Source organism: Coffea arabica, chromosome 5c (genome assembly GCF_036785885.1).
Source record: "Coffea arabica cultivar ET-39 chromosome 5c, Coffea Arabica ET-39 HiFi, whole genome shotgun sequence".
Classification (NCBI taxonomy): domain Eukaryota; kingdom Viridiplantae; phylum Streptophyta; class Magnoliopsida; order Gentianales; family Rubiaceae; genus Coffea; species Coffea arabica.
Window position 1 is genome coordinate 653,433 of NC_092319.1, and position 20,595 is coordinate 674,027.

A 20,595-nucleotide genomic window follows, 5' to 3' on the forward strand; every position below is an offset into this window, starting at 1 on the left:
ATTACAACTGAAAGATAGGAAGGTCTTGCATGCGTTTTACACCCCTTTAAGAAATAAGATATTTGTAATATGTATTCTTTTGACGCATCTAGCATTTTGAGTTTTTCTGTTGCAACTGGAGCCAAATTGAAAACACACATCAACTTAAAATAAAGCCCGATATTCAAGAGTAAACTTATTGGAATTAGGCTCCCACCAATATGTTTTCACCAACAGCTTTTAGCCAAGTGCGCATCAACCTTCGATTTTAGACACAAACTTGAGTACTACACCCATTACATTTAGTTTAAAGTACAGTTTTAGTTCATTCACATGATTTTTCACAAAAAATAATTTACCATAAATTTCATAGGGATCAATGTCGACGTCTCTTCGCCTGATGATCCACTCCATAGATTCACCACGATTTTCCCTTCTCTTCGATCTTCATACAATGATTTTGAGAATGAAAGTTTGTTTAATTGGCTTGCTTGCACCGCTCTTTTTTTCTTTTCAGTTGATGCATTAATGTAAGTAAACGGTCAGTGGATTGACAACAAAATTGCCCATGTGGTTTGCCATGTGTAATGCTAATTTCAGAAATTAAGAGCCATTACTGACGAAGTAGGCACGGGTGGACTGATTAAGTTGTTTAGTGGTCAATCATTGACAAAAAATAGTTCGATAGCCAAAACATGATCCTAAAAAAAGTTTAATGGCCGCCCAAGTTTTTTGCCCATATCTATATGATGGTAGGCCACAAAGTTTTTTTTTTTTTTTTTTTTTTTTTGCCTTTTGATGATGGCTGTCGGGCTGACATAGTCTGGTAGTCATCCGTTTTTTTTTCAAAAATCCAACTGGACTCAGCCCGGCAGCCCAGCAATTTGAAAAAAAAAAATTTGTAGATTAAGCCCGACAGGCATAGTTCAATACCTTTTCCTTGTCAAATCAATACTTGTACGATTTTTTTTTAGCAATAAATAAAGGAATTCGCTAGATTTAACGCTATTCGACTCCATCATTGAGCCTAGTCCACGGAAAGAAACTCATTCTTTTTTATGAAAAGAAAACCCTATGTAATAATACAATTTGAACCCAAGTCTAACTCTTGTATGTCATTTCTCATCTTTCAAGAACTCTTTCTCACTCTATGTATAAGGATACATGTCGTCTTTTTGTACCATTTTATAGTATGTTGCTTGGCCAACACCCAAATAATAACAGAAAATAACTGATAATTTCTAATCTCATACGAAATAGGAAATAATTTCTAATTTCTAAACTTCTATAAATAGGAAATTCCTTGGCTACTATTTCAAATAACTAAAATCAGTTAGAAAACTAGTTATTTCAACACAAAACAAGAAGCTTGCATAGAAGAAATTAAGTCAATTTTCTACCAAATTTTTACCTTGGTGAATATTTCTTTTAGCAACTATTTCCTTTAACTACCAAATAATATGGTTTCGAACTACACATTCGAATCAATACAGTCATAACACCCAATTGATTTAATTAACAAATGAACATGTATAGTTACCCCAAATCTAATTTCTTGTTGACTTGCGAGAATGTGCCTCAATTTATCATTTCTTTTTGCAGGATTTTTTCTTACCACTACTTGCAATTCGGAATCTTTTATGAATTCTATTTTTAATCATTGGAGCAATTAAGTGGTAAAATTACCATATTCTTCTCATCTTTAGAATTGTCTTACTTTTTTTTTTAAGGCCAATAGAACTTTTTTTTTTGTTTTTTTTAAGGAAACTTTATTAATAATAAGTGAAAAGTACAGGGCAAGAGTATATGATATCTGTGGACCTATCATGTGGTCGCACTTGACCTCTTGGAAAATCTAAACCTCCCAATCCCAAACCTGTCAACAGTGCACAATCCCCGCACCATTCGCGGCAAGGATTGGAATGTAAGATATAAGCAAAAATTACTAGGCCGACTCCCCAATGATGCCAAAGCATCAGCAACAGCATTCCCTTTTCGATGCGTATGCCACCAGGAGGACACCATTGTAAAGAGTTGCCGAATGCAACGAAGGAGTGGCCATAACGATGTTGGTGCACCCACCGCCCCCTATACTGCTTGGATAAGAATCATGGAATCACCCTCTACTACGAGTGGACCATACCCCAAGATCTTACACAATTCCAACCCAGTACACAATGCCCTAGCCTCAGCTCGCAGGGACGTGACATTTCTGTAGGACTCTGAAAAAGCAAACACCACCTGACCCACTGAATCTCTCAAAATCCCACTACCCCCTGCCCAGGAGGGATTCATAAAAGAACCATCAAAATTCAGTTTGGCAACCCCCACCGGAAGGCGGGCCCAAACAATATAACGTGTCTGGATCGGCGGGGGAAAGCTACCCACACCTTGAACAACCTCATACCAACTGCTACCCAAAAACCTACTCTGGAGGAATGGGAACTATATGACAATTAAATCTCTTAAGTTCCCCAGGATCCTCTGCGAGATGGTATCAGCCGAGAGGACATGTCCCTCGTATGTAAACAAACATCTCGCCCTCCATAAGTGCCATAAGATAACTGCCGGCCCTATCCGTAGCACCCATCGTAAGATCCAATATGCCGACGGAGTAAGCCACCAATATAAGCATCGGTCCTTAATTGTCCTGCCGAAGGAAGAAATACCAAATGGCATTTCGAACAATTTCCAGACTGCTATGGGGGTGTCTCCCAGTGAGAAGACGTGTTGCAGCGTCTCTAAGTGATTATTACTACAACAAAAGCAACGTGACGGGCCATGGACATTGAACTGATAGAGAATATCTGAGAGTGGGATCTTGGAATGCATTATACACCATAGTATACAGGAGAACTTCAATAGCAATCCCTTCACCCATATTTGCTTGAATACCCAAGAGTCCGCGGCACTTGGCACAATAATTGGGATTACAAACCGTATACTGAAGTCCCCGGACTGCGTCCCAGACCAAAACGGAACATCCCTACCTCCAACCTACCAGCACTCAAATCGCTCCTCAATTTTATGAAGGACCTCTTCTAGCAATATGCAACATAATTTCCCAAAGTCCCAGTTACCATTCACCCAGTAACTTGCCACCACTTCGGTGCTGGCCAGATGTGGGAACCGCCATGCTAATGGACCGTCCCCCAACCAATTATCCCACCAGAAATCAACCTGACCTGCAACCACATCCTAGGTTAGATGTGGCTCCACCCAAACTCGAGCCCACAACATTCTCCTCCATGTGCCCGAAGCAGTTGGAGTATTTTGTACCTGATTCGGGTGACTACCCTTGCAATACTGTGTCTTCATGAAATCTGCCCACAGAGATCCACCATTCCTAAACCTCCACCACAACTTACAAGAGAATGCCTACACTGTCGTATAGAGTGAGCGGAGAGCCAAGCCCCCATTTCCCCATTGCTAACATACCGGCGACCAAGACATCCAGTGACGTCTCTTTTTCCCATCCACGGCCTCCCACAAGAAGTTCCCTAGTAACTGAGGGAGACGATCAATCACTCCCTTAGGTGGAGCCAGCACCGAGAGTAGGTATACCGGCATTGACAACAGGACAAACTTTATCAGGACGAGACGCCCGCCGAACGATAACCATTTTGATGTCCAAGCCCTTATCCGCCTTGCAATATTGTCCTCTAGCTCCGAGAATAAGAAGCTAGACTTCCTCCCGGTAAATAGAGGGCAACCCAAATATCTAATGGGGAAGGCCTTAAAGGAGTACCCCGTCTCCCTCGCAATCAGTGCGCGCCTCGGTGCTGGGCTTTTATTTGATGTGAGGAAACAACTCTTACTATTATTAATCAGCTGACCGGAACAAGCTTGGTATTCCTGAAGCACTCTCATCAAGCATCAAATAGATCTAATGTCTCCACGAAAGAAGACAATAATATCGTCAGCATAGGCGAGATATGTAATTGGGTCCGCCTGTCTACCTGCCAGAAAAGGAGTGAAACCCGACTCCTCCAATAGCGCATTTAGACCATGCGAAAGAACTTCAGCTGCAATAATGAACAACGCCGGAGAAAGCGCATCCCCTTGCCTCACCCCATAGGTAGACTTGAAGAAACCACAGGGTTGTCCATTAACCAGTACCTAAAAATGACAGTTCGAAATTAACCGCCATACCATATCTATAAATGCCTCCCCAAACCCAAACGCACGAAGAACCGATATAAGAAATACCCAAGATACTCTATCATAAGCCTTGACCATATCTAATTTGAAAGCAACATTACCCCCACGGACCTTTTTATTTATCGCAGAAATCATCTCCTGTGCCAGCAAAATATTATTCGAAATTAACTCCCTTTCACAAAAGCACTTTGTTGGGGAGAGATAATCCTATGAAGGATTCCTTCCAAGCGAGCCGCCAACAGCTTGGAGATAATTTTATTGACAAAATTACATAGACTGATTGGGTAGAAATCCGAAAATTGTGATAGATTCTCCACCTTCGGGATTAATGCTAGTAAAGTAGCTGTATACCCCACCGGTAGATTGGCTCCCACAAAGAAGTCTTGAACTACTAAGACCATGTCATCCCACACAATTTCCCACGTGGCTATGAAAAACTTCCCCGTGAAGCCATCTGGTCCAAGCGCCGAATCACCATCCATCGAAAACACAATCTTTTTAACCTCCTCCACCCCCGGAATCTCTTGTAAAATCTCATTTTCCATGTCCCCTACCAATCTAGGAATGGTCCTTAACATGTTGGTGTTATCCTGGTGTTCAAAATTTGACGGTCCCAAAAAGACAGCAGAAAAGAACTATTCTGCCAAAGCCTTTATTTGCACGAAGTCCTCTTCCCATCCATTATCCTTGTTCTTAATGCGATGGATGAACAAACGAGCCCTTCTCTGCCGCACTGTTGCATGAAAAAACTTAGTGTTGGCATCTGTCTCTTTGAATTATTTGAGCTTAGCCTTCTGTTTCCAGAAGTCCGTCTCCCTACATAACTCCTGTCTCAATTTTGCTTGGGATTGGTGTAAGAGACTCTGATTAAGGTCCGACGAGTCTGCTTCCAAAGCCAGTTCACTCAACCTCACTGCCTCATCTGCCTCCTTGACCCTGTCATAATATTATCAAACACCTCCCTATTCCAGATACTCAAGGCTGCCTTAACATTCTTCAACTTCGATAACAATCGCCGAATGGGTCGTCCCTGTACCGGTTGCCCCCATGCATCCTTAACCACATTTAAGAATTGGTGATGGGAACTCCACACATTCAGGAATTGGAAACTGCGAGAGGACTGAAGCCCAATGCTTCTTGAAGAGACCAGTAGAGGGGCATGATCTAACATTAACCGGTTTAAGTGTGTAACGGACACCGCAACCTTCAAAGTATCCCAAACGGAATTAAGTAGAAACCGATCCAACCTCTTCCACACACGGGCCTTTCCAAACCTGTTATTACACCAGGTAAACTTAGATCCCGAAAACCCCACATCACATAACTCCGACATGTTAAGAAATTGGATAAAGTCTGTCGCCTCCGACAGGGCAAAAGGTCTACCCCCATTTTTCTCCTCTGCCGCCAGAATAACATTAAAATCACCTGCCATAAGTACAGGTAGGCGGGTAGAACATACGAAAGCCAAGTCCCTCCATAACTCAGACCTCTCCTCTCTACTACACGCTGCATGAACAAATACTGCAACAAACTCCTGACCCATATATAGGTGAGTTATTCGTAGGGCAATAAACTGTGAATTTTGTGCCACGATCACTGCCGTAAAAGAAGAATTGTAGAAGACCCAAATCCTACCTTCCAAATTTGCCAAAGCATGATGAAAATTTAGCTTGACCCATTTGTACTCCAAACGAGACAAATCTAGCAACGGCTCATATAATGCAACCAGAGACAACGCATGTACACGACACAACTTACGTAACCTTGCTAGAGTAGATCAGTTACCCACCTCCCTAACATTCGAAAATAAAGAGTTGATCATGGAAACAATAAAGAAGAAGCTTGAGAAGAAGAACCTTGCTTCTTGGAACGGTGTGCAAGTGGCTGCCAATCATCACCCAATCTAAAAACATCAACCGGTTACGAAATGCCTCCATTGATTGGCTTATTATGGACACCTTCCTCGGTGACAGATTCATCCCATTTATCAAACCATCCTGCTACTGTGAGATCATCGAGACCATGCCATCATCAGCCTCCAAACCAGCATCTGTACCCACCTCCCCCGCCTCTGCGCATACCAGGTCAGCCAGCCTTTCAATCACTTTCTCCGCCGCAACTTGGATAGCTTCCTCTACCAATTGCCCCTGCCCAGTCCCAACAAAACTGTCCATGCTTGGTATCACAGCCCCTTTCCCCTCCAGGCCGTCAGCACATGTTCGGAAGTCCGGAAATACCAATGCAGCAGGTGTGTCCTTCCCCTCCTCCTCTTCGCAACGCTTCTCCTCATGCAGTTCCTTTGGACTGGTGGCTACCCGCTCCTCCCTAGCCACCATCTAATTCTGCTGCCGCCCCTGCCGTCGCAACATCCCCAACGGCAGCGGCTTTCTCCATTCGTACCACATCAACAGTAGGCTGAGCCGCCAAGGTCCCGGCCTCTCCCTGTCCATTCGCACTCGTCGACGCGAAGACGCTTCTCGACTGGTAAACTTGTACCACCTTTCTACACTGATCTTGCACAGATATAGGCTTCAGTTCTGGGTTTTTAACCTTGCATTCAGCCTCATTATCTCCCTGATGGAAACAGTGCCCACAATACTTTGGGAGATTTTCTGGAATCAACGGCTTCTAGAAGCCCGTCCTATCCCCCACTGCAATCCAAACCCTAGACGGGAGCTCTTTCAACAGATCGACCTCGCAACAGACCCTAGCCATGTTCGGGGGTGAGCTCCTCGCAGTTGCAGCATCCACACATAGTGGCCGACCCAAGCAAGCCACTATGGGAAACAGGCACTTTATGAAACAGATGCACCGGCAGCTTTGGAAGCGCAAACCATACAGGAGCCACGGATGTTTCTCTATCAATATGAAAATCGATGGACCATTTGAAAACCCTCATAGGGACCTCTTTAATGTACCAGATTCCTCTAGCCCACATACGGTAGTAGTCAGCTTCAGTTGTTAGCCGTATCAGTACATGTCTACGATCCAGCAAGCCGATAGAGAATTCTGCCTTTAAATCTAGAATGTGGAAAAATTTTCTTAGATCTTCCATTGGCGGCCGCCCCTTCGAAAACTTACCCATCAAGGCGTATTGAAACGGAGCAGCAATACGTTCCATATCCTCCATGCAAAAGTTCACTGCCGGTTCTCCCCTATGTGTAGTTGCAATGGCTTGCACCCGAGCTGTCGTAGATGTAGACGCTAACGAAGCGAAAGACTTTGATTGGAAACCCATCGCCGACTTGGATGAAACTACCTCCGCAAAGGACAAGCCGGTACCAGTATGGGTTGTAACCGAAGGTGGTATCCCTTCCTCTGAAGAGGGGGGACGGCCTGCCATGACGGCCACAGACGTTGATGCAGTAGTGGAAAAACCTTAAAATTCTAAAAATAGAAAGTTTTTTAGAGAAAGTTTTTGAGAGCCCTAGAGTTTATTATGGTAAGTTATGTGTGTGTATTCTCTAATTTTTTTTTAAGACTATGAGTGATTTTCAAGACTCCATTTACAAAGAAAAAATCGTAATTGTCAGAGTCTTATAGCACTTGAAAATTAGATTCCATTGCTTCTTTGGGACATATGCTACATCACCCAAAAAACATAATCTGAATCTAAAAACCATCCAAGATGAAATATCAACTGTTGGAGTTGTGAGAATATCTCCATCGATTTACGTCCAAAATCAATAATGGACTCCACTTTTTTCTTGATTCTTAAATCACTTGCCTAGATTTATATTGTCAAGTGTTTCCATGCTTTCCAACTTCTCATCCTTTACCATCAATGCGTCTTGCCAAACTATTGAAACAGGAATACCAACCATTAAATTGTTGAATTGGTAATAGCCACAAATTCACTTGTTCTTAATAGTCAAATAGGATCCAACCATGAACCCTATTCTAATACCAGTTTGTTGGGACCAAGCACGAAATAACAACTATAGAGACATCAAGAATATAACAATTTAATGACGAATAAGTCACAAACATGAAAAATAAATGACACACAAGATTTAATGTGGTTCGCCTTCATCATTGTGCCTACGTCTATAGAGAGAAATCCGTTTTTTATTATGAGAGGAAAATCCTATATAAGAATATAATTTGAATCCAAATCCAACCCTTGTATGTCGCACTTGTGTGCCACTTTGTAGTATACCAACCTCACCTATTTATAAGTTACATTACTTGGCTAACACCCAAGTAATAACAAGAAATAATTGCTATTTCTTAACCTTATATGGAATAGGAAATAATTTCTAAACTCATATGAATAGGAAATTCCTTAACTACTACATCAAGTAACTAAAACCAATTAAGAAACTAGTTATTTTGACACAAAATGAGAAATCTGCCTAAAAGAAATTAAGTCAATTTTCTAACATATCATTTGTCCATAAATTATACCAAGGGTAATTTTACCCAGGAAATTTTTGGAATATTACCTAAGAGAGAACTGGATTCTTCAAGACAACTTTGCTACACTTGACACCGTTTGGCTAAGTGTATGCCTTTATCTTTTGGACTTTTGCTTTGGATAAGCAGGCACAATCAACTTTAACTTGTTTTGTCACCATTTGCTGTTGATATGGTGCTGAAGTTGGATGTTGAGAAACTTATCAGATTGTGGATTTGCAGGTTATTGAACATCTAGTACTTCAAGTACCTATCACAACGAAAATAGATATTGTGTAGTTGAATAATGAATATCCTTGGTTAGTTGGAAAAAGGATATACCTTATAAAATTTGGACTTCGGATGAATTGGATTCTTGCATATTCTTGCATTATCATTTGGTTGAAAGCATCTCTTGCAATGTGTAGCAAGTTCCTTACTCATTGATGTCTGGCCTTTCCTTGGTTCATCAACTAATCTCTTTCTCATTTTTTGGGCCTTCCAGGCATCTTTCGTACTGTCGATGGATTAATGGGGTCCTCAAGTGCCCTTACCTAGTACTTGACACTTGAAATAGGATTAATCACGTGGGCATATGTCTTCAAGTATGTCACCCTGCTATAACACTTACGCACATATCATAAAACTAGTCCTTTTTTTTTTTGCCTGTATTTTAGCACATCCATGTACTCAAGGACATCCATTTAATTGAAATAGGTCATAGGTACAAGTCCAATCTTGAAAATTCACAACTACTTCATGTTAATGCCAGAATCTCATATTCCAAGCCACTAGCCATATATTGCAACACACAACCTACTTTACTTTACATTTCTTTTTCAATTTTCTCCTGGATATTGGGACAAATTTTGCCTTGAAATTTTTTCATACCAGCCCTCTTGACTTGAATTCAATGCATTAACCTTCTCCTAGTCCATTCAAACATAGAAACCATTGCCAATTCCCTTACTTTAAGAATATAGTTGTTAAAAGACTCAATCAGCTTATTTACCAATATGTCATTCTTGCTACTTACTCCAAAATGAGATCTGGACCACAATGTTAAGGGAAGCTGGGCTAGCCATGCTGCAGCATCTTTGTTGGCCTTTTCCAGGTCTTACATAGCAACCTTCCAGTTATGTTCATTACCATCATCTATGGTCTCTAATCCTTCTTATAACTAGCCAGGCTCATCATTCTTCTTACTTTGGTTCACATCAGCTCTAGTTGTGTCCTGTGCAATATGCTTGTTCCCTTTTCCATTGGCTTTATTTGGTTGGTCGATATGTATACCTTCCTTTCAATAGTACTAACTCCACTAGCAGCATATAGGGGTGGCTCTTTAAATGCTTGTTCCCACTTTCACTATATATTACGCTTATAGGAAGGTAAAGATGTGAAAATTTCATGAGATTAATATCATCATTCCCTGTAATTGATAGTAATCCACTATCTATGTCTAAACCAGGGAAACACCACTAAAAATTAACCTTGGTTGCATCAGGGCCCACTTGCTTAAACATTCTCCATAGCCAAATTATAGACATTTCATTTGGATTTTTATTCTTCCATATGCCTATTTTATACTCTCCTATATAAGCAATATTTGGATCACTTCTAAATTTTCCCCCAAAATACATGTAAATATCAACCATTTTATCTCCTTTCTCATTTTCTTTTGTTTCATAAAACAAGACAAAAAAAGCAAATGGGGTTTTAGCTTTGAAATTTGTCCAGCTTTGAAGTTCTCTCATCCTAGGATTTTCTTGCTCGTTTTTGTCTCTCTCTATCTCTCTTCCTCAATCGTTCGACTACCAAACCAAATGGATGAAAGAGTCTTAGGGTTTCATTATTTACAAGGGGTAATTGTGACATTTTGCATGCTAACATTAATTTAGACGATTTTTGTCTAAGTTACACTTTAGTTAAAATCACAGGGAGCTAAAATGTAGGTTTTTGAACTATAAAGAAATAAATTGAACATTTTCCAAACCACAAAGAGTTTTTTGGTATTTTACCCTATATCTTTCAAATTGAAACACGACAAGTGCTTTCCAAGAATCTACGATCCACAAGAATAAAACACTCACTCTTCACTCAGTACTCATCGTTACCAGTTGCTAGGTAAAGTAGAGTTCAACCCAAACAATACAGAGCTCAGTTAATCCCCAACCCATTAGTGCTAGCATTAAATCCAAGTTTGGGCTGCAATAGTGTGCTTCAACACTCTCTTAACTTCGCAATCTATTACATTAAACTTTCAATTTTTAGCACCATCAAAAAATCAAGCAAAATCTAATTAAAACAAAAGAGATGTGACTAGTTTACCTCAATTTCTTATTGTAACTTTCAAAAATACCCTAGTAAGATTTTAGAAAAAAAAAAAGGTCAAAATTTTAAAACGCACAAATTTCTTTAAAAACACAGTCGTCGTACAAATTAACATCTAAAAACTTAACAAAAAAGAAATATAATCAAAAAGTAAAATTAAAAAAAAACCCACCCCCCCCACAACTACACCATCACCACCACTATAACCTCTTGCCTTCACTATTACAATATCACTATCACTTTTCAGAACTCATCAAAACCACTATAAACCTCTCTATAATCACCAAACCAAGTAGTACCTCAAAACCCATAAAAAAAGGAAATCTATATCAGAAAATATCCTAAATCTAAATTTAACCACCATCAATAGCCATATTACCACAATTATAACCTTTTTAAATCCATCAGAAAACTTAGCACCCAAAAAATCATCAGATGGAAAAGGACAATTAAATGATATACCATGTCCAAATCTACCTACCATTGACAGCACTACCATTTAAACCCCATTACCACCCTAATAATCTCATAACCTCTCACTCCTAGTAGAATCACGAACTCTTGTACAACATAAATAGAACTAAACTTTTTCTTATTTACATCACTAGGGAGGGAATGCCCGTGCATCATGCAAGTGTTTGGTGCGTGTGGTTAAAGAGAATTTTTAAGTGCTTGTGATGAGTAAGTAAATGAAGATAAATATAAGATAATAGCGCATATTAAGTAATACTAAGAAAATATAGCTTCTGCTGAAAACCATTATCAAATGCTGAGTGTAAAGGCTAAAAAAATAACGCAATCCTGAAAGTTGAAAGGGGGAAAATTGAAGAATGTGGAGAAGGAAGAATTGAAAGAGCCATAACTGATGCTCAGACAATAACTCAGCAGCATACCCACATTTATTGGCCATTTAATTGGGATGTAAACAGTGTTTTTTTACTAGTAGAGAAATTGTTTCAAATGGCTAAGTTTCAAACATAGGAAAACAGGTGTTGATATAATTATGAGTGTTTCGAACAACTGAATGGAGTTATACTACAATTACTGAGGTTATCAGCAACGTGGCTCTATTTTAATTACATAATAACCCTATTTCAATAATTGCACAAAATTACATGCTTATATGAAATGGACCAAATGCACAAATGATCGTCAAATAAACCCACATTCCACAAAAATACCCAAATGTGTCTATAAATACAAGTTTTAAACGTGCAAACATGGGGGCTTTAATGTAAAAACACCCAAATACATGCTGCAATCAGTTGTACCAAAAGTTTGAAAAAAATAACACATTTTCTAAATTTCCAAACTGCCCCCGTCCATGCAGTTGAAATTCAACTCTCTCTTTGATTAAAACTCAATCTTATATAGCATAAGGAATCAAGATCATTTTTTTACATCAACTCTTGCCAACACCAGATTGGATTGGAATCCTCTATCACCATTTTTTTGGTCAAAAAAATAAAAGAAAGAAAATACATCCTGAGCCCCTACTCTCCTTGTCACCTTTGTCTTTTTCAAGGCCATTGGTAGGAGAGGGGAGCTATCCTATTGCTGTGTCTTCTTTAGGTGAAGAGTTGCTAACGCTAAGACAATAGTGTTGTTATGTCTTTTTTAGGTGAGGGGCAAGGAGGGGGAGAAAAGGATGGACGAAAGCAAGGGCATTGTTGTTTCTATTTTCTCAAATAGTGATAGGGTTTCAGGACTTCCGTGGGCGACCGTATTTTGAAATTTGTAAGGTAGATTTTTTTTTTAAATTTTCATTCCGTAAAGTTTGTGTGCTAATGTGCGATGATAGAGGGTATTTTTGAGACAAAATAAAATTAAGGATGAAAATAGTCGTTTTAGCAATTGAAATTGAGTACATTGAAATGGATTACATAAAGTACAAAAAAAAAAACTCCCTATGATTAAGCCCAACCATAAAGAAGTATCCCATGATTTGAAAACATACATTCTGACCCCTCGTAATTTGAACTAATTTAAAATAACGACAGAAATCATCAAAAGTAATAGGGGCAATCGAAATGATGCAATTGCATAAGATATTAAGCAAGGTTAGCTGAAGAAATTCATTTGTTTCCTTCATTCTAAACAAACAAAGAGAGAGAACATTTTTGGTATATTGATAGTAGAAATGTCTTCAATTTGTGAGTTTTGATGCTAATAAATAAGGAATTTGCTATTTTGATTAATTTAAATTCATGATTATCTAATTCTCAGGCTTGTTTGTACTTGAATAAAACTCAACTAAGTATGACAATGTGTTTGAGTAGGACTCTTATAAATAACTGTCAAAGTCAGATACTTAATGAGTAGTTTGCACAAGACTAAGGTAATCTATTGCACCGTTTGGTCACTCAAATTTTTTTTTCGGATTCTCCAAAAAAGTCATTCGTCTCTTTGAAGCAATCCTTTTAGGTCATTCTGACTAATTCACTCAATTTATTTTACCATTTTTCTTATCACGTTCTTCCTCTTATTTTCTAGTAAGAGCTTACAGGCCATCCATGGTGGATCCGAGCAGTAGTGGCTTCCGTCAACTGCTGGCAACACCACCTTTGGTTATAGAACTAAGCAAAATTCGTACCTTAGAGTCTATTTTTATGCGTAGATCCCGACTTCAGCATTGCTTTTGGTTAAAAAAAAAAAAGAAAAAAGAAAAGTGGTCAAATTTGCAAAAGACAGCCGAGTCCTCTTTCTACATTCTCATCCAAAACCAACCCAAATTTCACAGCAACCTCCACCAAAATGAACCTCATACACTCCGTAATGCAACCATATTTCCAATTTATCAAACAAGAGCATGAATTCCACAGCTTGAAGTAAGGACAGAAGCTCTCTTAAAAAATCAATTTATTTAAACTTTAAAGTTCAAACCTCCAAATCTTGTTCAGAAAATCACCACAAAGTTCAAATAATTAGCCTAACACTCGAGTGAACATGGAAGACACAATCCCATTGAACCAGCAAATTCCTCGTGCGGGTCAAGCAAAGAAAGCTGTAAAACTTTAAATTTTAAACTGTAAAATACAAAGAGGAAGAGAAATATTCCGGTATTGGCTGGATTCTTGGCCAAAGCAAACAAACCAAAATTACAGACCTCGTGCAAGCACCTTAGTCTACTTCTGCCAAAAGATTTGCGTGTATTCTGTGTGATTTATGATTTTTCTGGTGTGTGTGTGTGTGTGTGAGGGAGAGGGAGAGGGAGAGGTGAAATTACTATAAGATCCAAAAAAGACAACTGCTTTGTTCACATAAAAAAAAAAATTCCCCAGGAGGGGAGAGTGGATAACAAAATAATTGATGGCACTCCAACCATGATTTGAAACTTTACTTAAGCACCAAGTATGAAACATTTCAAAAAAAAAAAAAAAAAAACATAAGAGGAAGGGAAATTATATATATTTTTTAAAAAAACTGCAAAAGCGCGCTGTCAGCCCTAAATCTTTTAGCCCAAAATAAAGAAAGCAAAACAGTTAAAGCAAATAAATCCAGGCAAACTAATTATACTGAGAAGAAGCAAGTAAATTTCAGGCAAACTAAAATACAAAAATATGCTGATAAGGTACTTCCAGACATTTCTAATTCTAATGAAGAATCTTAATATCCCTGCAGAAGATTCTCAAAGAACCCGGGAGCTGGCGATAATTGCGACAAAGAACACATTTCAATGGGGGAAGGGTCAGGAGGCATCCGGAGACCTCTAGTTGAGAAGAAGAGCATTGTGTCATGCAATTCATTAAATTATAACCCTGCAACTGTTTATAGCCTTAGCACTTGCACTTCCTGTGACACCAGAAGAAGTAAAATTTTACTCCATCCAACTCATTTACCTGCAAGAACTACCAAAACTTCCTTCTTCAACAGAGCATAGTCATAGCAATATGTATTCGTGTCTCTCTTATGATTCCAGAAATCTCTGGTGCTCTTATATATCAGGACAGGAATTTCCACCCAGTTGTGTCATGAGCAGCATACTAGCAGTCAATAAATCTAGTCAAATGAGCTGCAAGAGTATGTCTAACTTCCAAAGGTAGAGAGAGAAAATGGAAATACAATACCAATTCAAATGTTCTCTTGGGAAAAGAGCAGCAGGGACATCTGAATCTCTTCCTGGACCTCCTTTTTAATTTGAGTAACTCAGGAGGCTGAATTGCAAATCAAATTCACAAGGCAACAGGTCAGCCAATAAAGGTGCATCATCCTCATGCATGCTTAGCACTGCCTCCAGGCAACTGACCAGATCTAACATGGGAATCATCCTGATATAGGGGTGACACAAGGTGATTTGTCTCCTTTACCTAACCATCACAATGCTACTGGAACACAATAACATTGCTTATTTAAGGGACTGACCTGTAATCCATAAGTAAAACTTGGTGGTCTAAAATCAAGATTCCCCTGCATAAGCAAATATTCAAGTTTCCGAATGTGAAATAGCCAACTCATTAAGGTATCAAGAAGTAAAATACACTACCAGTCCATGCATGTTTTGCTGAGTTCCAAAAAATCCATCCTGGCTAGGTGCAATTGAATTTAATTGACCCTACAATCAATTCAAAAACTATTTAACTGCTTAACTTCATGCTTCATACATTGTAAACCACCCTTTTTTGAACTATTTATCTGATTTCACCATGGAAGAAAAGCCTAACATACAGAAACAGTTTCACATACCAGTCCTTGCATGTTCTGCTGATTAACATAGTAAGCATCATGAGGTGGCTCCATCAAGTTCAACTGTATCTGCAGCTTAACACACAAGTAAGATTACATTACCCTTGCTCAGGAGCTTATACCTTAGCATTTTTATAGCTTAAAGCAAAATCATTAACAAATGAAACTTGTAATCTGATCAAGGGTTATAAAGTTCATACGAGTCCCTGCACATTCTGCTGGCTTCCATAATAGCCATTGATGGTCATTGCATCCGAGCTGAGATTCTCCTATGAGGAAGAAAATTCAGTTTCATACAGTAAAATCAGCTAAGAAGACACATACTTGTGAAAGTCAACTAGATTTCTTATTCTGATACTAAAACAAGGTCAATTGAGAAGAAACCATTGGCTGCAAGCTGCCTTCAACTTGGAGAGTCGCAACTTCTGAATCTGATTGTACCTGTCAAATACATGGCCTCTTTCAATCAAGAATTCAATGGAGAGGAACTGTAGAGAAGAACTCACCAAATAATTAGAGAATATGAACAACCTTTCTTTTCTTGTTTGAGATCTTCTTTTTACTTTCTTTAGTAGAAAGGACTCCATGCTTCTCCTCTTGTGCACCTCGGAGTACAATAGGGTTGCTGCTATACTCGGTACCAGTTTTGTTGTTAACATCTACACAGTTCTTCAAGCCTTCAACGAGTGCATGAAAAGCGATATTGTAACGCTCCTCAGATAAAGACCCTTCTTCTCCTAATTCAATTGCACGTCTACATAAATCATTGTATCGTTGAACTCTAGTCAGAATCCTTTCTGTTCCATCCACCACAGTTTGCCTGTTCTTTACATCTTTTGTCCACCTCTTTAAAATGTATCGAAAAGGGATGCTAGAAAGACCACACATTTGCAGAACAATCATAGCATGTCTACAAAGAAAACCTTTAAATTCAAACATAAGGCATGAACAAGAAACCTCTGACGTTGCCTCATTCCACATGACAGTAAAATCTTCACCTTTTTCACAGTCATCGACTCTAAAAGTCACATCACTTCCGTTCTCACTTTCCTTCTTAGGATGGCAGCCCACTACACCCAAAACCTCCACTTGAAACTTCTTGAAAATTGCATGTGTGTAAATTGTTGACATTTGTTTCTCCCAAGGAGAAGGGGACTTCAGTGCTGGTTGTTTGTGCCACGTATCAAAGTCAGCTATGGCTTCTTCTTCATACCTATTTTGAAGAATTGTACCATATTGTCTAATAAACTCTTTCAGACTGATCTTTTTATGTATATATTTGTCAAAAAATGAAATTAAACTTTCAGATCGTTGAATTGTTGACATCCCTGCCAAAAAAGCATCTCGCAAGAAAGCTGGTACCCACTTTTTGCGGTCTTCATACAAAGAATGAATCCATTCATTTTCATGTAGTTCAAATCTTCCAACCATCTTCCACCATTTCATATCAAACTGTTCATCTGTCAGCGACTTAAAAACACACTTGCTGAATTTTCGTGTAAAACTTTCATGCTGTTTAATTGTATGAGAAAGGGTATCAGGTAACCTTTCCATTATGTGCCAAAGAGCAAAACAATGGCGTGAATTGGGGAGGACTTCCTCCACGGCGACCTTCAATGCTTTATCTTGGTCAGTAATTATCACTTTAGGAGCTTGTCCACCCATTGCTTTATGCCATGTCTTCATTAACCAAAGAAATGTCGACACAGTTTCATCTGCTAACAATCCACATCCAAGCAACATCGGTTGAAAATGATGATTTACTCCAACAAACGGAGCAAAAGGCATTTTTTCATTTCCTTTCATGTAACTTGTGTCAAAAACAATGACATCATTAAAGCTTCTATAGTCTTTCCTACTTTTTGCATCAACCCAGAACAAATTCCTTAAACGCTGATCTTCATTCACGTCAATTGCATAGAAGAAATAAGGGTTTTCTCTTTGAAGGTGCATGAAATATTCAACCATTAATTGAGAATCTCCCTCCTCTACCACCAGTGAACGGCCTCGATCAAGCTGGGAGTCTGAGCCACTCCTGAGGAAGCCTATTTCAGGACTTCCACCAGATTGTCTTGACATCTGGACATACATTTTTCTTGTCCTTTCGCTGACAGCATGCAGAATATCAATGTTATTCTTTTCAGCTAATTTCACATTTCTATGTATCCGGAAATGATAAGCCAGGGCTGGTAAGAGTTCATGATTATGTTCTTTTAGGAATTCATGGATATACCACTTTCCATCCTTCTTTCTCTTGACGTGCATGCTAGCTTTGCAATCTGTCTTTTTCACACTAGGACGTCTACTACTGCCCCCATCTGATTCAGGTGTGATACCATATCTAGAACAAGCAAATTTAGCATCAATGAATTCTTTTGATTTCTTTGATCGTCGACTGTTCTTTATGGAGGTGGTGAACCCCATTGACTTGGCATATTCCTGATAAAACGAATAAGCCGCCTCATGAGATTCAAACTCAATACCGTCATGGGGCTCAAATTCAGTAACCCCACCAAATCCAGTTATATCCTTGGCGGTTGAGTGGGCAATCCCCACATCCCTGTGAGATGCTTGATCGGCAACATCAACCATATGTGCAGTCACTTGGATTGCATTTTCAGAACTATCCACCATACCCTCAACCACATCCACAAGTTAGATTATCCAAAAACGTTCAGTAGCCAAATGCAACCTTTTAGTGCATATCCTATTCCCCAAATTAATAAACTAAGAGCTGCAACCGAAACAGCAGTTCAAGAGCAGACACAAATAGTTACTATAGATTTAGCAAATGGGACAGCAGAGCTTACATTTCCTGCTGGCTTTCAAATAAAGTTGTAATACACCCAACAAAGCAATGACTAAAGCAGCTAAATTCAAAAGAAAAGAAGAAATGAAAAGAGACGGCCACCAAATGAAGCACCAAATGAAACACTACTCGATAATCGGGAACATTATCACCAAAATATTTATTTATCTTTTGGCGGAGAGTTTTTTAGAATAGAAGAAAGTATTGAAATTATGCACAAATAATACTATAAAGCTGTATTTTTAAAATAATAAAGGAAAAACGAAAGAAACCCTAAAGCTACGAGTCAAAAAAAATTGAGTACATGCTTACTTCAGACAGAGAAACCACCTAAGATTCCCACGTTCTGACAATTGACAGGCGGAAGCCAATTGGTTCGGGAGCAATCACGGTTGGATGTGTGGGCGGTAGAGGAATCCCAGCCAGAGAGGTGATCCTCTATTCCTCTGTCACGAAAAAGTTCAAAGAGTTGTACAGTAATTGGTGGGACTGGAGAAGGGTGGCGTTAACTTGGGGCGCGTAGCAGAGGGAGAAAGATATATAAGGCTGTGTTTGATAGCGCCATAAAGAGATTGCAGCCGTAGGAATGGGTTTTGATTTGGGAAGAGAAGCGGCGCGTGGGGGGAGAGAGGGGGGTGGGGCGAGGGCGGCCCTAGGAGGAGGAGGGTAGATAAAATAACATTAGTGAGGTTTGATTATTTATTTTTATTTTTAAAAAGGGATAATTTCAGAAACCCCCCTGAAGTTTCTAACAATATCACTGGCCTCCCTCTAGATTTTTTTATTAGTTAATAATCTTGTTACATGTAAGTCCAAGGAACAATAAAAAAATGATATCAAGAGAGAGAAAGTTTTTTTATTCCATCAATGCCCTTCAATTTAGTACATTGTGTAGTTAATGTCTACAAAAAAGTAACAACATATTTTAACACAATAAAACATTAGGGGGTGTAAATACAAATTTTGTGAAAATTGCATGAGAGAAGCAAAAGTTAGGAACAGATAGTTATGCTGCACAATGGCTCTCTTAGTGTGAGTATATATAACAACAAAAACAATGAATTTGGTTGCAAACATTGTGGTGCTTTGTTAGCTCATGAATTGGAACTGTGGTCACAAGGCCACATTTGAAAGAGATGAGCACTTAATGTTCAAAGAGAAGACCAAATCCAGCTACCCCAAAGAGGAACTCCCTAATTCCATAATCAACATTGTAAAAGTTGTCAGATGAACGTTTACAAGGATTCAAGAGTTCTGCAAGAATTGTTCCAACCATTTGTGTCCTATCTGGTTGTTAAAGATTGAAACCCAAAGGATGAGAAAGTTGGATTTCTGGATTAAGCCAAATAAGGAAATAGCAAACATTGTACTTTCAGCTATATTTATTGTATCTTTAGACAACAAATTTCCAAACAAATTTCTAAGAAGACAGACATTGATCACCAGTAAATAAAGTAAAGAAGCAAGCCACATAATATAATAACTAACATTAGATTAGACATCATAATCATACAAAGTCACCTTTTCTTAATCTATTCTATAATCCTACAATGCAAAACACCATCTACAACCAAGTAGGCCAGAGATGATGAGGATTGCAGAATGCTAGTTCATTATCAGTAGTACACTAATATGCTAAAATACCTAGTGGGCAGCAAATTCTGCATCACAATACATGGCACCACTCAAGAGTAAAGTATAGACAGTCATAATATTAAGGGTAAAATACATAAAACCCCTCTGTGGTTAAGGAAATTGACACGAAACTTCCTCATTATTCAAAAACTCCCACATAACCTCCTTGTGCTTTGGACTAATTTGGAAAATGGACGGAAATCATCCAAATTGACGGAAAGATATAAATTTCCTATATTAACCCTATTTACAAACTGAATCAAAGTTTAACTCAGGGCTCAATTAAAGTTTTAAAAACTTTCTTCCTTCATTTGAAACAAAGGTAGAACTAAGGGGCTCATTTGAAATTTTATAAGATGTATCATCTTCTTCGAGAAAATGTCGGAACGTTCTGGGCTTTGTGGTCATTCCGGCTTCATCCTACATACCATCTTCGAGCTTCCTAGCTTCGGAGCTAAGGTGCCGCCAAAGAAACAGAGATGGATTTCTTGCGGCATGCTCCTAATAGCTCTTAGTAGATAGCCAAGCTTTATACTTCCCAACGACTTATATTGATTCGTTCCCGGCCTTGAGAAATGCCCCACCGTGCCTTAAGAAGGTCT

General features: G+C 38.9%; 2 protein-coding genes across 11 annotated transcripts; both read right to left on the bottom strand.

Annotated features, from left to right (window-relative positions):
- Positions 1 to 2,067: 2,067 nt before the first annotated feature.
- LOC140007655 (uncharacterized) lies at positions 2,068 to 4,685 on the bottom strand. Its single transcript, XM_072050581.1, has 5 exons — positions 4,458 to 4,685; positions 4,189 to 4,278; positions 3,943 to 4,098; positions 3,418 to 3,834; positions 2,068 to 2,409 (listed from the first exon to the last, which is right to left on the bottom strand). The coding sequence occupies exons 1-5, from the start codon at positions 4,683 to 4,685 to the stop codon at positions 2,068 to 2,070; spliced, it is 1,233 nt and encodes a 410-aa protein (XP_071906682.1).
- Positions 4,686 to 14,362: 9,677 nt separating this feature from the next.
- On the bottom strand, positions 14,363 to 19,012 carry LOC113710194 (protein FAR-RED IMPAIRED RESPONSE 1). 10 transcript variants are annotated; one of them, XM_027233056.2, is made up of 9 exons: positions 18,689 to 19,012; positions 16,081 to 18,283; positions 15,934 to 15,990; positions 15,750 to 15,818; positions 15,550 to 15,624; positions 15,350 to 15,418; positions 15,229 to 15,273; positions 14,934 to 15,134; positions 14,363 to 14,849 (listed from the first exon to the last, which is right to left on the bottom strand). In XM_027233056.2, exons 2-8 carry the CDS (start codon positions 18,181 to 18,183, stop codon positions 15,078 to 15,080), a joined length of 2,475 nt encoding a protein of 824 aa, XP_027088857.1. In that variant the 5' UTR covers positions 18,184 to 18,283; positions 18,689 to 19,012; the 3' UTR covers positions 14,363 to 14,849; positions 14,934 to 15,077. The 10 variants fall into 10 exon arrangements, with proteins under 10 accessions (XP_027088857.1, XP_027088858.1, XP_027088855.1 ...); XM_027233057.2 differs by having other exon boundaries at positions 15,550 to 15,618; positions 18,671 to 19,012; XM_027233054.2 differs by having other exon boundaries at positions 18,671 to 19,012.
- Between the last annotated feature and the right edge of the window lie 1,583 nt (positions 19,013 to 20,595).

Bases quoted from the DNA above. Each gene is read 5' to 3' on its own strand.
- LOC113710194 (XM_027233056.2), bottom strand. From the start codon at position 18,183: ATGGTGGATAGTTCTGAAAATGCAATCCAAGTGACTGCACATATGGTT. The intron at 15,819-15,933 runs GTTTCTTCTCAA...TCTTCCTCATAG, and splicing joins AAGGCAGCTTGCAGCCAATG to GAGAATCTCAGCTCGGATGC. The intron at 15,419-15,549 runs GTATGTGAAACT...AATTGATTGTAG, and splicing joins AGCAGAACATGCAAGGACTG to GGTCAATTAAATTCAATTGC.
- LOC140007655 (XM_072050581.1), bottom strand. From the start codon at position 4,685: ATGGAAAATGAGATTTTACAAGAGATTCCGGGGGTGGAGGAGGTTAAA. The intron at 4,279-4,457 runs GTGGAGAATCTA...TTGCTGGCACAG, and splicing joins TACTAGCATTAATCCCGAAG to GAGATGATTTCTGCGATAAA. The intron at 3,835-3,942 runs GCAGGTAGACAG...AGAGTGCTTCAG, and splicing joins CGGGTTTCACTCCTTTTCTG to GAATACCAAGCTTGTTCCGG.